The sequence below is a fragment of the Barbus barbus genome (genome assembly GCF_936440315.1).
Source record: "Barbus barbus genome assembly, chromosome: 35".
NCBI classification, from domain to species: Eukaryota; Metazoa; Chordata; class Actinopteri; order Cypriniformes; family Cyprinidae; genus Barbus; species Barbus barbus.
This window is the reverse complement of record NC_136763.1, coordinates 971,582-989,596: the sequence shown is the minus strand read 5'-3', so window position 1 is coordinate 989,596 and position 18,015 is coordinate 971,582. Positions and strand designations below refer to the sequence as shown.

The following is an 18,015-nucleotide window of genomic DNA, read 5'->3' as shown; positions in this document are numbered from 1 at the left end:
AAAACTAAACAATAAAAGTATATGTTTGATACTTAAAATAAATGTTAACTGAAGTAAAAGAAAATATTAAAAACATCTTATTTCAGCAAACGTTCTCTCTTTCATGTAGTTTAACTAAAACTGAAATAAAATTAATAAAAATTCACAAAGCAACAAAAAAAGACACGAACACACAACAAAATAACTAAAACTTTAACTAAAATTAACATGAAAGCAGAAAATCTGAAAATAAAATCTAATTAAAAATATGAACAAAAACTCTGATGGTATCTCAGAGATACTAAAATAACAGACACTTGTTCTGTGGTGTAACAGGGACTGCTGAGTGTGTGTCATCAAGCGCACAGATAAAGACGCGAGCAGAAGCTCCTCGTGACGGGCGTCACACCCGGCCGGGGGGAATTCATTCCACGCCTCTTCAAAGGGATGCCAGGCTGTCACTGACATACACCTCCTGCTCCATCACAGTCCGTCCGGTTAAGAGGAAAAACATGGGCTTAAATTACTCGCAGATGGACGCGCTCATGGGCCCTCCACGCCAACAGCAGCGCGACACGAAACGCACGGCCCCTGAGCCCGAGGCACGGGGCCGGGGACATCAGAGGAATGACTGGAAAGATCCAGAAGAGCTCCAGAGGGGTCTGGGGTCTGTCTTTAATTCACAGATGTATGGAGTCACTCTTCACAGCCCCTACATGTTTACGGCTCCTTGTGTTGTTCTTGAAAAGCATAGGATGTGTTGAGGGACTCTTCCTGCTTCGACACCCAGAGGATCTCGATTTCGCGTTCCCTCGTTTCATTAGACTGGCTTCCACTTCACTTATCTGGATCCTTTTGAAGGCCTTACATCAAAGAGATCCAGAGAAAGGTCACATTCACCGAACAGACAGCGATCATCAGCCACAGGTGGAGACTCACCTTCAGTGAAGACAGACAAAACCTGAACTATTCAGCATGATTTCCTTTAAAACACTTGTTTGCCTTTTCAAAGTGGCATCCAACGAGCCAGAGGAGATAGATAGATAGATAGATAGATAGATAGATAGATAGATAGATAGATAGATAGATAGATAGATAGATAGATAGATAGATAGATAGATAGATAGATAGATAGATAGATAGATAGATAGATAGATACTTTACTGTTTACAGCATATATGTAGCATATATTTAAAATATATTTTGGCCAGAATTGTTTTAATTTTTTTTGCTGTATGGGACGTTCTCTAGAACTCTATCCTCGTGAACGGAGTTGATTGTAAATACTCTGTTCTTTGTAGAAGTTCAAAACAACACATGCAGGAACTTCCACATTTTTGTGGCTCATCGAGGAAACAGTCTCACAACTCAGTGGTTTTCAGACTCAGTTGAATTCCGAACAATCCATTCAGAGCAGCGCAGATGTCTGGGGTCAGTATATGATGATGATGATGATGATGATGATGTGGTCACAGCAGTCCAGTGTAATATAAACTGTGGTTTAATGAGAGTTCAGATGACACGAGCAGTAAAGCCGCCGGTGGTGCCAATGAAGTTTCAGGAGAACTTGCTAAAGGCAGGAGAAGTTGTTGCTAAAAGTAGCTAAAGGACATTGTGATGCTGTTGTGCAAATGCATTATTATGCAATCACAACACAAAACTGCATAGAACATACAATCAGATCTCAGAACAAAATATGATTATGAATATGATTTGAAAAGTTAATTTAGATTTGTTAGTAAAACATTTTTTTTTTAAATAAAACATTGAATTATTGAACATTTACACATTTTTGATTGATTATATTTTATGAAGGCCTATTTTTTGTATTGACTAGTAAAACTACACATTCTGAACAGATGTATTTTTAAGCAGTGTATAGTTTAGTAAGAAAAGTCTTTAAAATAGGGCACAATGTGCTGTGATCATTTGAAGGAATTTTCTGTATTGATTATTCAAAGGTTTTCATTCAACAAAGATTTGCTAATTTGATAGAAACAGTGATTGATGTTGTTACAAATCATCTCTATTTTGAATAAATGCTGTTTCTTTTAATTTTTTATTTATCAATGAACCCCAAAAACATATCATGGGTTCCAAAAAAAATAAAATTAATTAAAATAAAATAAATTAAATATAGCTCTTGGGCTTTATTAACTATGAGTTTCATCAAATAGTAAACGGTGCATCACACATAAATGAATTGAACACTGATTACCATTATTGTGACTTTGGCTCTGCACGGTTTTGTGCTTTTGTAGTCGTTTAGCATACATTTTCTCAGTCGAGCAAAACACAACGCCTCAGATTGACAGATAAAATACACTTTTCAGTGATTAGTTACCATTTTGTACACATTGTCATGTTATAATTCAAATGCATTATGTTTTATTGACTACAATATCATTGTTATTTGTCTGAGAGGGGCACTTTTGAATAATTGTGTAAAAGGGCAAAGCACCCCCTTCTGCACGTGCCTGCTGTTGTCATAAATAAACAATTATTGCAACTAGCAACTTAATTTACGTGATATGTGTACTACCTCTGGTTTCCTCTTTTTTGTGTAATTTAGAGAAAAAATGTGTGCCTTTTTATCATTTGAGTCACAAGTTGTTTTTAAAACATATTTTTTAAATAGCTAAAGTTATTGCTAGGTGCTTTTTGAAGAAGGGTAGTCTGAAAAGCATGACAGAATATCGAGTCTCAGGAACGAATAAAGTTTTGTCAAACAAACACCCGTGACGTCACAGTGTCATGGCGGCGAGCGGTTCGGCTGTGTCAGTTTTAACTCCGAATGGAAGGAGACAGACTGTCAAAGTGTCTCCAAACACACCTTTATTACAGGTACGAGCTCGTTACACACCCGTGTGTGTTTCTGAACCTCATCGCGAAGGCTGTGTGTGTTTACAGTCAGCTGCTCGGAGAATCGCGTTCTCAGCCGAACTAGTGAGCTGTCTACCTAGTGCACTAGACAGCGTTTGTAGGCGACACAGGTGCAGTACAAGTGCTTCTTATGTAGTGAGCTGTCTACCTAGTGCTCTAGACAGCGTTTGTAGGCGACACAGGTGAAGTACAAGTGCTTCTTATGTAGTGAGCTGTCTACCTAGTGCCCTAGACAGCGTTTGTAGGCGACACAGGTGCAGTACAAGTGCTTCTTATGTAGTGAGCTGTCTACCTAGTGCACTAGACAGCGTTTGTAGGCGACACAGGTGCAGTACAAGTGCTTCTTATGTAGTGAGCTGTCTACCTAGTGCTCTAGACAGCGTTTGTAGGCGACACAGGTGCAGTACAAGTGCTTCTTATGTAGTGAGCTGTCTACCTAGTGCCCTAGACAGCGTTTGTTTGGGTATCGTGTTCAGATTGAGTAATAATAGTAGTGTCCTATTCAACTATTTTGGGCATCATAGGTAAATTCTAATTCAGCTGGGTTTGTGAGCTGTCTACCTAGTGCACTAGACTTTAAGGGAGCATAGGTGTGTTCACAGCATGGCAGCCTGATCGTGATGATGATTTGAGACACATTAAATGATTAGTTTTATATTTATAAGTAATTAATTTAAAAATGTTTAATCTTGCAGGTTCTTGAGGATGTGTGTAATAAACACGGCTTTAATCCAGATGAACATGGACTCAAGTGAGTGTAACCTGAAGTGTGTGTGTGAGAGAGAGTGTGTGTGTGTGTGTGTGTGTGTGTGTGTGTGTGTGGCGGCTCATTGTCTCTGTCTCTCTTTGTCTGCAGGTTTCAGAGGATTGTTCTAGATTTGTCTCTGCAGTGGCGTTTTGCCAGTCTGCCGAATAATGCCAAGCTGGAGATGGTGGTGTGTTCTCGGCTGCAGACGGGAGCTGAGAGTGAGGTGTGTGTGTCTGCATGTTTATACGCCAGTGAAACTGATTTAGTTTGGCCGCTTTAACCAGAACTGACACGGAATGAGCGCTGATAATGTGTGCAATAACAATTAACTCCAGGAACCACAGTGAAATCCCCGTATCTCTGGAACTGAAGCATATTGGGTCTTAAAAATAAATATTGCAAAAGAAATACTTATTAAGAACAAACATCTAAAAAGATATTGGGTAACACTTTATTTTAAGGTGTCCATAATACAGAGTAATTACCTAATTAAGTACTTAGTAGTAACCGTTTTACTTACATGAAACTAAAAGTACTTATCATGTAACTAAGTTATGGAGCAGCCTGTAATTACAGTTAGTAATTATATAGATGTAATAGACAGCTACTGTTACACACATGTTACAAACAGAGTCTGTTACACAGATACTTATTTAACCAAAAGATTGTTACATATGTGTTGCAGACTTTATACAACATAATTATAAATGTAAGTACACAGATATAAGCTATTTAAAATAAAGTGTATCATGATTGTACTTAAGTGCACTTCATGTGTATCTATACAGTACCCCTTAGTTTGATTTAACCCACCAATACACAGATTAAATGCATGTAATACCTTTCTAATTACATTAAAATTACAGAATATTACACAGAAATAAGCTACTTAAAATAAAGTGTATCATGATTGTACTTAAGTGTATAAGTATCTGTGTAACAGACTCTGTTTGTAACATGTGTAACAGTAGCTGTCTATTACATCTACATCATTACTAACTGTAATTACAGGCTGCTACATAACTTAGTTACATGATAAGTACCTTTATTTTCATGTAAGTACAACGACTACTACTAAGTACTTAATTAGGTAATTATTCTGTATTATGTCACCTTAAAATAAAGTGTTAGCGGATATTGCGATATCTTTAAAAATGCTTGAGTTATATGCAATCAAACTTGGGAAAAAATAACACAAAAAGTGCGTTTTCCCATATTTGAACTGTCACCATAGGCATATAATGCAACAAAGATTGCTAAAGTCAACAGATTTTACTTATAAAGCTACCCATCTCTGTGTAAAAATAACATGATGCTGCCATCTTTCTGAAGATTTTGTATCCTGCTGTAATTTGGCTCTGAATCTCAGGTGAAAATGTTCATTTTGACTCCGTAAATATCGCTCTCTTCACTTTTTCCGTTTATCTTTCTTTAGAAAAAATATTAATAAAATCAAAATTTTTGTTTCGGAAATGGTTGATTTTACCCAAAATGAGCCTTTGGCCTTCAATAATGTGTCCCTGTCTTACTAATTAATACAAAAACAAAAAGTTGTAGAGTGTTTTGTTAAATAATAAGTAACTATGAAATATAAAGATGCTTATAGAGCTTTTTAAATAACAATTTTTAGTGTTCTGAAACAGGTTTATTATCGTCAACTAGAACTGAAATCATTAAAAAACCCTATTTTTACTTCAAATAATAATATAAATAATATTCAATAATATAATATATATAATAATATATATTAAATAATATAAAATAGTGCTGTAAAACGATTAATCGCATCCAAAATAAAAGTTTTTGTTTACATATGTTTGTGTACTGTGTATATTTATTATGTATATATAAATACAAACACATGCATGTATATATTTAAGAAAAATATATGTTTATATATGAAATATATTTGTATAAAATATTAATTATATGAATATAAACATACATGTAAATATTTTCAAAATATATAGGTGTATGTGAGTGTATTTATATATATACATAATAAATATACGCAGTACACACATATATTATGTAAACAAAAACTTGGATGCGATTAATTGTTTGGCAGCACTAATATAAAATAATAATAATAATGTTAACTGAAAAAAAATGTGATTGTTCTCAAAGGAATTATTTCTCATTTTCATGTAGTTTAATTTGATGTATTGCAATTTTTAAACAAAAATTTAAATAAAAACAAGTGCAATAGTTCTGGTGTAATTTCTCAAATGACAGCAGTCATGATCAGTAATTTTAAGCAAAATAATTGTGATTATCAGTTGTGAATTATCAGTTTTAATTGACTAAATTTCCCAGACTTAAACAGGACAGCTTGAATGAATATGATAAAAAGTAAAAAGCACATTTGGCCCAGAACTAAAACTAACCGCAGGCGCTGTGACCGTTACGTAAGAGTTTAGTAAACCTCCTGCGCTCGTTCTGAGAAATGATGCGCTGTCTGTCAGTGATCAGGGAGTTTAATGATACCGCGGTGTGTGTGCAGAATTACCTCACCGGCCCAGCGTTTACTACAGCGTCACGCGGTGTGTGTGCTCGTTTGATTCCTCACTTCAAAACCTGTGTTTCTGCTCTTTAAGCACACACACACACACACACACACACACACGTTCAGTCCCTCAACACTTCCCACCAAAACAGGGCTGGAAGCACTTAAAAATCAAGTCAAACCTTTGTTTTTATGAAGAATCAGTGAAAGACAACACTGTAGGTTCATCTCAGGCTGTTATTCACATTTATTCCTACAGTGCTTTATACAATACAGATCGTTTCACAGCCGATTCACAGTAACTGACAGGAAAATCAGACAGAAACTACATAAAATATGATTTCAGTCAATACTCGAATCTATTCAGTTCAATGTTGATTCAGATTCAGTTCAAAAACTGTTTTAAGTTCATCAAGGATGAAAAGTTCAATTTCAACAGTAAAGCAGCTCTAAAAGGCCAGTAAAGGCAATATTCAGATCATTTTAGTTCAATTTTGATTCAGATAAGTATAAGTATATAAAATATGTCAGATCTGCAAGTTATCAACATAACACCACAGACACTAATAAAGTGCGACACATGAATTCGTCAGAAATTTAGCTAAACTTAAGAAAATGAATAAGAAAGAATGTCCTCCCCATGCACCCCTCAGATCAGCCAGCACCTGCAGTGACCTTTACAGACAGGAAGTAGTGCAAATACAATCCTCCCTGTTCTTAAAGGGGCTACATCCACTGTTGTAACACCACAGACATGAATTTGGGGGACACAACGTTTTTTCTAAAATATAACAAAATATGTATTTTTTAAGCCAATTTAATAAAATTGTGCATGCTAAATAAAATCTATATTCGCAATATAGCCACTTTATTTGTGTTAAAAATGTTATATTGTTGCAATTACTAAGGTACGGCGGGAACATCCATATTTTGTTACAAATGCAATCTCTAAAACTCGATTAAATATGCATTTTAAAATAAAAAATGTAACTATTAACAGTGCACAAAATGTGTTTATCCTACAGAACACAACCGTGCAAACATTTTATGATTTATTGGTATTTAAAGTTGATTTCAACTGTTGTAAAGTAGAGGGACATTGCCACTGCAATTGAAGAATCACCCAACTGTAAAGTTCATAAATTATGAAAGAAGTTATATTTCAGCTGTAAAGCAGCTCTAAAAAGACATTAGAGTCATTATTCAGATCAATTTAGTTCATTTTGATTCATATTCAGTTCAATAACTCTGTAAAGTACATTTTATTATTAAAAAAAGTTGAATTTCAGCCAAAAAGCAGCTTTAAAATCTAAAACGATTTAGTGCAATAACTGTCTAAAGTTCAATCAATATAAAAAATAAGTATTTTTTTGGGTTTTTTTGCCATAAAGCAGCTCCAAAAAGAAAATAGAATCAGTATTTAGATCAGTTTAGTTAAATTTGATTCGGTTCAGTAACTGTGTAAAGTTGTTTCAATTATGAAACAAGTTCAATTTCAGATGTAAAGCGGCTCTAAAGAGACATTAGAGTCATAACTCCGATCAATTTAGTTCAATGTTGATTCAGTTCAATAACTGCTTTTACATGAGCTTCTTTAGTTTACATTGATTTTATATGAGGCTACTAACGTTTTTGAATACTGAATACTCATAGCTATGCTATTGAATTAATAAAATGTATATAATTAGTCAAACAAACCAGATAAAGCCCATGGCGAGGCTGCAGATTGTGAAATGCTTCATGGTTTTGTCAGAACAGATATTAGTGTAATGTTTTCTGACAGCCCAGTGTGACCCGGTTCGTTTGCGCTCTGTTAACGAGGCGCTGTAATTATGTGTTCCTGACGATTGCATGTTTGTTTGCGTGTTCGTGTCATGTTTGCACAAATATCAGCTGCTAGACGGAGATTTTCTGATCAGCTGCCACTAGCAGTTATTTTAATATCATTTATATACTGTTATAGTTTTTGTTTATATTTTGACTTGATTTTATTTAGATTTTGTGCCTTCGCATTATTTTAGTTATAGATTTAGTATTTTTGTGTTTTTATCATTTTTATTAGATTTTGTTTATATATAAGTTTTAGTTTATTAGTTTCAGTTATTTTAATACTTAAGGTTAAACTTTATGATGTTGAATTTCAATTTCTTTCATCATGTTTTTGGTTTTTGTTTCTTAAAACATTCTTAATTTTTTTATTTCAGTTTTAGTTTAAGTATGTGCAACAACTGAAGCAAAATAGTATATTTATAAACTCTTATAGTTTTTATAGTTTTATAGTTTTTGTCTTTTCTTTGTTTTTGTTTCTTAAAAATATTCTAAATTGTTTGTTATTAAGCCAGTTTTAGTTTTGTTAGTATGCACAACAACTGAAGCAAAATAGTATATTTATATACTATTATTGTAATTTTTCTGGAAGCAGTGCAATTAACTTTTATATATATATTTTTTTTATTATTATTATTTATTTTTTTCACTTTTAATTTTAGTTTTTTGAGTTTTGTTATTTTGTGCTTTCATCTTTTTTTGGTTTTATTTGTTGAAAAATTCTAAATAGTTCATTTTTATTTTACTTTAAGTATGCACAAAAATAACACATATATATACTATTTATACTATGATATTTGCTTTTATTTTTATATTTTCAGTTTATTTTTAGTCATTTTTATGTGCTTTTGTCATTTTTTGTTTCTTAAAAATATTTCTAAATAGGTTATTTTTAATTTGTCGACCTCTCAATAAATGTTTGACTGTTGGTGAATTCAGTAAACAAAATAAACTGCCCAGTCAGACAGCGAGCTCATTTTTTGTACGTTTATGGAAATCATAAGTCAACAACATCACGATAACAATGTAGTTATCAACATGAAAGAAATGAGAGTCAGATCCAAATGGTCTTAAAACTCTTGAATGTGTATCAAAGCCTCACAAGCGTGCGTTAAATAATAACCTGAACTCTCCTTCAGTTCTAATATGTGACCCTGGAGCACAAAAGGAAAGGGAAGTGGTGTGTGGCCAAGTATAGTGACCCATACTCAGAATTAGTGCTCTGCATTTAACCCATCCAAGTGTACACTCAGTAGTGAACACACACCCGGAGCAGTGGGCAGCATTTATGCTGCGGCGCCCGGGGAGCAGTTGGGGGTTTGGTGTCTTGCTCAAGGGCACCTCAGTCGTGGTATTGAGGGTGGAGAGAGCGCTGGACATTCACTCCCCCCACCTACAATCCCTGCCGGACCTGAGACTCGAACCCACGACCTTCAGGTTACAAGCCCAACTCTCTCTCCATTAGGCAAGTATCATAAGTAAGCAGTCATGAGTAACACAGGTATATTTGTAGCAATAGCCAACAATACATTGTATGGCTCAAAATGATCAATTTTTCTTTTATGCCAAAAATCATTAGGATATTAAGATCATATTCCATGAAGATATTTTGTAAATTTCCTACCAAACTTCATTTTTGATTAGTAATATGCATTAAGAACTTAATTTGAACAACTTTAAAGGAGATTTTCTCAATATTTAGATTTTTTTGCTCCCTCAGATTCCAGATTATCTAATAGTTGTATCTCAGCCAAATATTGTCCTATCATAACAAACCATACATCAATGGAAAGATTATTTATTCAGCTTATACCGTATGACTGGTTTTGTGCTCCAGGGTCACAGATCGTTTTATAAGAGATAAAACCTGAAAAGCGCGCATGAGATGCTGAGGAACCTGTAATTGAGCAGAAGAATGTGAGCCGGAGCCGGGCAGAACATCAAGGCCTGTGTTTGTGTTCGATCTGAACCGCACACACACACACACACACACACACACTCCCAGCTCCACATGCCTGAAGCATGAGTGAGAGCAGCCACAGGACGGAGGTTTACCCATCATGCTTTACGAGCGGCCCCGCTCATTAATCACTTTCTCCTTGATCTCTCAATCAAACGAGAGCGTGATTTTCATTTTCCTTTCATCTGGCTACAAACACACCTGCGCTCCTCTTGCTGTCTCTCGCCGCTATAAACACAGTCCTGTAAAACGGCAGATGCGATCCGAGCTCTCGTGTTGCGTGTTTAACTGCGTGCGGCTCAGGTGGAGCTGATGATGTCATTGAGCCTGAGCTCTGATGTCATGCTGCACTTCCTGTGAACTCAACAGTAATTTAGCAGATGCTTTAATCCAAAGCGATTTACAAATGAAGACAATAGAAGCAATCAAAATCAACAAAAGAGCAATGATACTCAAGTGCCATAACAAGTCTCAGATAGCTTAACACCGTACACATTTTAGACACCGTTTAGATTTTATTATTATTTTTTATTAATTCTTCTCCTACTTTTATTTTAGTTGCATATATATATATATATATATATATATATATATATATATATATATATATATATATATATATATATACATACATATATATATATATATACTACCATTCAAAAGTTTGGGGTCAGTATGATTTAAAAAAAATTTGTTTTTAAATAATTAATATTTTTATTCATCAAGGATGCATTAAATTGGTCAAAAGTGCCAGTAAAGACATTTCTAATGTTACAAAAGATTTCTATGTCAAATAAATGCTGTTCTTTTAAACTTTCTATTCATCTGTGAATCCTGAAAAATAAAATGTATCACAGTTTCCACAAAAATATTGTGCAGCACAACTGTGTTCAACATTGATAATAATCAGAAATGTTTGTTGATCAGTAAATCAGTATATTATTATGATTTCTGAAGATCATGTGACACTGAAGACTGGAGTAATGATGCTGAAAATACAGCTGCAGATCACAGAAATACATTACAGTTTAACACATTCACATAGAAAACAGCTGATTTAAATTACAATAATATTTCACAATTTTTACTTTATTTTTGTTCAAAATGCAGCCTTGATGAGCAGAAGAGGCTTCTTTAAACATTAAAACATTTTGAATGCTAGTGTGAGTTCATAATTGTTCTTGATAATGATTTCTCTGTGATCTTTGTGTTTTGGTTCAGGTGCGGATCGCGCTGCAGATGGAGGACGGCTCTCGTCTTCAAGGCTCTTTCTCGAGTGGACAGACGTTATGGGATCTACTGACCCACTTTCCTCAAACCAGGTGTGTGTTGTTCTGTGAGAGAAAGCTGCAGCTGGTTCATTTCTGAGCATGTTGTTTATATGTGAAATGTGTGTGTTCTTTCTGACTCTATTGATTGAAGTAAAACCCATTCCTCTCCAGCAGAATCGAGTTCCCGCTGTGGTTTTTAAATGCAGCCAGATCGTGTGAACTCTGAGGCTCGCGGGCCGTTTTACGAGCGCTCAGCACCGCTGCCAAACGCTTTAACCCTCATAATGCACTCCGGCCCGCTTTGACAGTAGATAAATAAACATTTCTAAAAAAAATGCATAGTTTTTAATAAGCAAACGAAACTTTGCAAAAGCTTTAAGACCCTTAAAATACACATAATTTATTTTTTCATATTTTTTACAATTGTTTTTTCAGAGATATAGCCATTTAAAATAAAAGTTTAATATGTATGGAGTTCTATTAGGTGTCAAAACACTTTCTGTAAAATGATCTATGAAATTATATTAGTGTCAAAATATTTGCAGAAACCATTGCAGCATGAAAAATTCATAGATTTTTTAATCTAAAAGTGAATATGCAAGTAAAATTAATCAATTTTGTTTGAAACTTTTCAGAGTAATATTTGTTGTTTTCTTAGAAATAAATATTTAGGTTTTATAAATTAGGATTATTTTTGTGCAAACATGAGTAATACATTTAAAGGAATTTAATTAAATTCAGACATTGTAAAATATTTGTTTATATTTTTTTCAATATTTTTTATTTATAAAAAAAGGGGTAAATGCATTAATAAATGTAAATGCATTGCATATAAATGCACAGTTAATGCATTAACATGGTTTTAGTTTAAAAATATTAAGTTATGACTGCTTTAAAAAAAATAGCGATTCTTCGAGTCCAAATGGAATCCTGGAATGTGAATATAGTAAGCAGATTATGAATGCATAATTAGGGTTAAACACCTGCTCATGTTCTCACAGGCTCCTCCCACTGCTACAACAAGCCATTCCCCCTTTCTCACTGGCCACTCCCCCTCTGCTCTCACAGAACTATAATTTAAATACAGTGGGATTCCATTTGATTCCATGTTTTATTCCCATAAAAATCCACAGCCGTTTTTTCCAAAAACGTGGATAAAAACTGGCTCCAAAAACTTGCTGGTCTCAGTCCAGGAACTCAGAGTATATACTGTATATCTGACACACGTGTTTGTGTTCAGAGTCCAGCATGTGTGTTTGTTTGTTCTCTCCTGACAGATATTGTGATGTGTTTCCTCCTCACAGGACGTCTGATCTGGACGCGTCTGGACCTATGCCAGTGTGCGTTTACATGAGAGACGAGGTGAGACAGTGCTAGATCTCTGTGCGTCGCTGTTAAAGTCAGCATCAACTCAGAATCACTTCATTTACTGACGTATTGCATGTTCCCACACACATTTTCTTAAGAAAGAAGTTAAGATACAGAGTCTATTCTGCGAGTCTTAATTCACTCTTCCACGAATTAAGGCCTAAATATCTAAACATCTCTGGGTCGACACGAACACAACATCAATGTTTTGTGAATTCATCTTTTTGTGGATGTTGGAATGTCCCATGGATGGTTTTCTCATTAATATACTGCTTTATTTTCAAATCTGTTACATTGTGGAATTAAAGTGCACCTATTATGCCCCTTTTTACAGTATGTAATATAAGTCTCAGGTGTCCCCAGAATGTGTCTGTGAAGTTTCACCTCAAAACACCCCACAGATCATTCATTATATGTTTTTGAAAATGCGTATTTTAAGTGGAAGTAGAAACAGGCTGTTTTTGTGCATGTCTCTTTAAATGCAAATGAGCTGCTGCTCCCCGTCCCCTTTTCCAGAACAGGGCAGTGCCTTTACAGCTCGTACCTCAGATACTCTTGTCAAAAAACATCTGTTTGGTTTTGATTATCATGTCTGTCGTGCTGAAATCAATGCGTTTTAAAGCCATATCAGTTTAAACTTCTGATATACTGTTTTCTGAGCACACAGAAAGCGGCTGTCACATGGCATGTGAGTCCTAAACTAAGTTCTCTTTCACATCTTATTGCGCTTCAACTGTCAAATACACATAATACTGTGTATTAAGTGACAGCATTGTAATAAACAGAACTTATACTGCTGTCTACGCTGTTAATGTGACCCGAACAATAAAATAAAACACAAAATCACTGAATAACGTCTGTAGCTTTAATAAGATATTTCTTACTTGAATGCTGCTTGGTGGATTGTGTGCGGCTTGCTCAGGGCGGGGTCTCTGCTAATACAGCAGTGTCCGTCAACAGTCATGGGCGGGGCTTGTAAAATGTGACATCACATTGTACAGATTCTGCGAACGGCTTGTTCTGAGACGCTGTTTATGATTTATGAGGATTAAAAAAAGGGCGGCTGGATTTGTATCATTATAGGGTGGTTGTGTACACACTGCCAACACATTTATGTTCATACAACATTTAAAAGTGAATTTTGTATAAAGTAGGTTCCCTTTAAATTGCACTTTCATGTCTTGTTGTTGTTGTGTAGGTCAGCGGTAAGGATGCACTGAAGAAGACGACTCTTAAGTCTCTGGGTCTCACCGGAGGAAGTGCCATCATACGGTGAGCTGTTCGTCTCATTGGTGATGTCACATCACTGTCACGTGATTATAATGATGATAACAATGGCGTTTCTGTTCATTAGTTATGTGCTGAAAGGCTCCGACTCCTCGTGTCCTGCTGTATCCGTGCATGCGGTTGCTATGCCAAAGAATGCTGTTGCCAAGACAACCGTATCACAGCCGCCTCCAGAACCACCCAAGGATTCCGCCCCCGTTCCCATGGAGACCCCAGCTCCTCCCATTGAGGTCGCCGCCCCACTGAACCATCATCCTGTCAAACAGGAAGAGGAGGAACCAAGCACGAGCCGAGAGCAGGGGGTGTGGCCCAAAACTGACCAGCCTCTGCAGGTCAAACTAATGCCACAGGAGGACGACGAGCGACCTGGGACGTCCCAACAGTGCCATGGCTCCGCCCCCTCAGCCACGCCCACTGACTTTGTGCCATTTTCGGGAAGCGGACAGCGTCTGGGAGGAACTGGGACAGCTGGACTGAAGATGTCCACTTCATGGTCATCATGTGTGTCCGGCAGCCCGCCGAAAGCCAAAAAACCCAAACCCTGCCAAGAAATCAAGGTCTGTTTACTTCCTGTTTCTTCATTTGCTGTCACACATTTTGTTTTCTTTTTGGCTTTTTCATTACAGGAATAAATTACATTTAAAACACACAGGTGGACAAAAAGGGATGTTTTCTCTCTCTTCTGCTCATCAAGGCTGCATTTATTTGATTAAAAGTACTGTAAAATTGTGAAATATTATTAATATTTAAAATAGCTGTTTTCTATGTGAATATGTGTTAAACTGTAATTTATTTCTGTGATCTGCAGCTGTATTTTCAGCATCATTACTCCAGTCTTCAGAAATCATAATAATATACTGATTTACTGCTCAACAAACATTTCTGATTATTATCAATGTTGAAAACAGTTGTGCTGCACAATATTTCTGTGGAACAAACATGAAATTGAAAGTTCAAGGGAAAAGCATTTGTAACATTATAAATGCCTTTACTGTCACTTTTGATCAATTTAATGCATCCTAGATGAATAAAATTAATAATAAAATAACAAAATAATAAAAAGAGATGTGTGTATGTATGTGTGTGTATGTGTGTATATATATATATATATATATACATACATACATATACACTCAGGTCCATAAATATTGGGACATCGACACAATTCTAACATTTTTGGCTCTATACACCACTACAATGGATTTCAAATGAAACGAACAAGATGTGCTTTAACTGCAGACTGTCAGCTTTAATTTGAGGGTATTTACATCCAAATCAGGTGAACGGTGTAGGAATTACAACAGTTTGCATATGTGCCTCCCACTTGTTAATACACTTTCAGAAACAAAATCCTAATGATTCCAAACCGTTACACGTCTTTTTGATGGAAAATCTTCTCCTGCGTTTTGTGTTCATCTGCGGGGGCCTGTACCATGAAGCCGGTTTAGCAGGCTAGCCAGGTAAGTTTCAGTTTAGTTTGCGCCAACTCTGGGTTTTAGGTACCATGAAAGTGGTTTGGCTTTTAGCAGTGTTCATCGCCATAGTAACTTACACTCCACAGCTAACCTGCTCCGGGGCAGGTTATGTTCTGGTTTAGAGAGCTCAAACCGAAATCTGACCAATCGGCTTCAAGCAACGTGACACATCTCTGACGCAATAAAGCCACTCCTCCAGTTTCTCTTACTCCAAATTAAAGGACGCTACATAAAACATTTTTAAAACATAAAATCATCAGATTTTTTAGAGATGATTACTTTTTATTATTTATATAATTATTATATCTTTAATCCATTACACAAGCCAGCTTAATTGAATAGTAATTATTAAGCTTTTATTTTAAATTAATATAAACATATAGATAATATGCAATATAAATACGTTTTAGAATCAATAGCTGTAAACATGACTACATATGAGTTTAGATTAAGTGTATAAATATTATAAACTTTACAACTTTTACTTGCACTTATATGTTAAGGTAAGTTTTTCATGGATCGATCCGTTTCATCTTGCTGTGTAAATGTTTAAATTCTTCATATTGTTCAATCTTTTAATCTTTGGTGGTGAATTGCACTGACTGACTCTCTCATTAGAAGTCAATCACAGTTTCAAGGCATGTGATTGGCTGCTCATTACTGATGTCACACATTCATGTGCACGTGCTCCATTAACTCAGGATCAAGCCTGAGTTGACAGAGAAAGTTGATGATCAGCTTCATGGTACCAACAAAGCTGGATTGGACTGGTTTGGTTTTGTCAACTCAAAACTAATCCTGTAACCCTGAGTTTGTTCATCCATCATCATGGTACAGGCCCCGGGTCTTTTATGTGTCGTTCTGCTCTGTTGTTTATTTCTCTGAGAGATGGACGCTGTGTTTTTGTTGTGTCTGAGTTCAATCATGCATCACCATGTTTGGATTCGATCACACAAACACCAACACACGCTTTTTTCTTCATAGCTGGTACATTTTGTGGTCGTCTGGTGTTTGCTGTCTCTCAGACTGAAGTGTTTGTGGATGTTTCTTGTGTGTTTCAGCGGTCAGTCAGTGCCAAACAAGCGACGAGGGACGAAGAGGAAACAGATGAATTTCTGGAGGTAAAAACACACTTGTGTCCCTCACAGGATCATACAGTCAGACATCAGTATACAGCCATTCTCTTTATTAAGATATTTCATCAATACGTCAGATCCTTGGATTTTTTTTGTTTGTTATTTATGTATTAATTCATATTAAGGCTGGGCTGTATGACCAAAACCTTGTTTCACAATGTGAGTGATTTTATTTCATGATAATAATATAGATATATCACAGTATAATTAATCTTTATATTGCAAACAGTATAATTTAGCTTTTTTATTTCATCTTTGTTGTTAAAAATGTGCACAAAAATGCAGATAAACTTTCGGACAAATAAAAAAGATAAAAATTAAATATAGAATGCTGTGAGTTTCATGTGCATTTAGTCTATTTAATAATAGCTTTCTGTGGAGAGCATTTTCTGCTTATTAAATTATGAAAAAGTCAAACCTGAAAATATGTGCCAAAAATGAAAATCATATTAAATTATTTTAATATAATTTTAATGATGGCAATGCATCGTCTCTGTCAAATTGGTGAATTGAAATTTCATTTTCACTACAGTCTTAATGCAAGACTGTCAGTATACTAAAGTGAAAAAGAAATTATAGATACTTTGTTTACAAAGCGTGTTAATAATGTGTAATAATAGAGACAATTTAATTTTCATTTTTTATTTTCGTTTTCTTTTTTCACAATTCGCATTTGTGTTTCGTTTTCAAAGTCAGCCTGTATGCAAATCATATGTTAATCAGTAGGTGGGGCTATTTTTATGCTTGGGGTTAAGGCTAAAATACTTAAACATTAGAAATGCAACTTCTTGCACTTAACTTTTTTTTTTTCTTGCGTGTTCTGTTTTATTTTCTCAAATAAAACATTTTTACACATACATTTTTAACTTTCTTTATCACTCTAATGTCTCAATTACTTTAAGCGGTGCTGCAATATTGCAGTGTAACTATATTTGCCTACAGATATACACGATATAGCATAATCTCTACCGATTATACACACTTTATATTATCGGTAAAACATATTCATAGAATTTCCTACTGATCAACTAATAATGAATCAAGAGATGGTCACTGATTCCACAGATTGATTCACTCGTGATGAATCAGTGACTCGTAATGAATCAGTGACTCGTCATGAATCAGTGACTCGTCATGAATCAGTGACTCGTCATGAATCAGTGACTCGTCATGAATCAGTGACTCGTGATGAATCAGTGACTCGTGATGAATCAGTGACTCGTCATGAATCAGTGACTCGTCATGAATCAGTGACTCGTCATGAATCAGTGACTCGTCATGAATCAGTGACTCGTCATGAATCAGTGACTCGTCATGAATCAGTGACTCGTGGCAAATCAGCAGCTCGTGGCAAATCAGCGACTCGTAATGAATCAGTGACTCGTCATGAATCAGTGACTCGTAATGAATCAGTGACTCGTCATGAATCAGTGACTCGTCATGAATCAGTGACTCGTCATGAATCAGTGACTCGTCATGAATCAGTGACTCGTGATGAATCAGTGACTCGTGATGAATCAGTGACTCGTGATGAATAAGTGAATCGTGATGAATAAGTGAATCGTGATGAATAAG

The 18,015-nt window shown here is 35.4% G+C and overlaps 2 protein-coding genes across 2 annotated transcripts in view; both read left to right on the top strand.

Annotated features, from left to right (window-relative positions):
- LOC306855257 (pyrroline-5-carboxylate reductase 1, mitochondrial-like) overlaps window positions 1–18,015 on the top strand; it is a 251,100-nt gene that overhangs the window by 181,308 nt on the left and 51,777 nt on the right. The window lies entirely within an intron of this gene.
- The window catches only part of LOC306855450 (tether containing UBX domain for GLUT4-like), a 29,390-nt gene continuing 14,084 nt past the window's right edge, over window positions 2,710–18,015 (top strand). Inside the window, exons 1-8 of the mRNA XM_079394187.1 lie at window positions 2,710–2,823; window positions 3,558–3,613; window positions 3,719–3,833; window positions 11,125–11,225; window positions 12,479–12,536; window positions 13,741–13,814; window positions 13,897–14,386; window positions 16,366–16,425. Coding sequence (XP_079250313.1) covers window positions 2,734–2,823; window positions 3,558–3,613; window positions 3,719–3,833; window positions 11,125–11,225; window positions 12,479–12,536; window positions 13,741–13,814; window positions 13,897–14,386; window positions 16,366–16,425 — 1,044 coding nt within the window. The 5' untranslated portion in view covers window positions 2,710–2,733. The remainder of the gene's footprint in view (window positions 2,824–3,557; window positions 3,614–3,718; window positions 3,834–11,124; window positions 11,226–12,478; window positions 12,537–13,740; window positions 13,815–13,896; window positions 14,387–16,365; window positions 16,426–18,015) is intronic.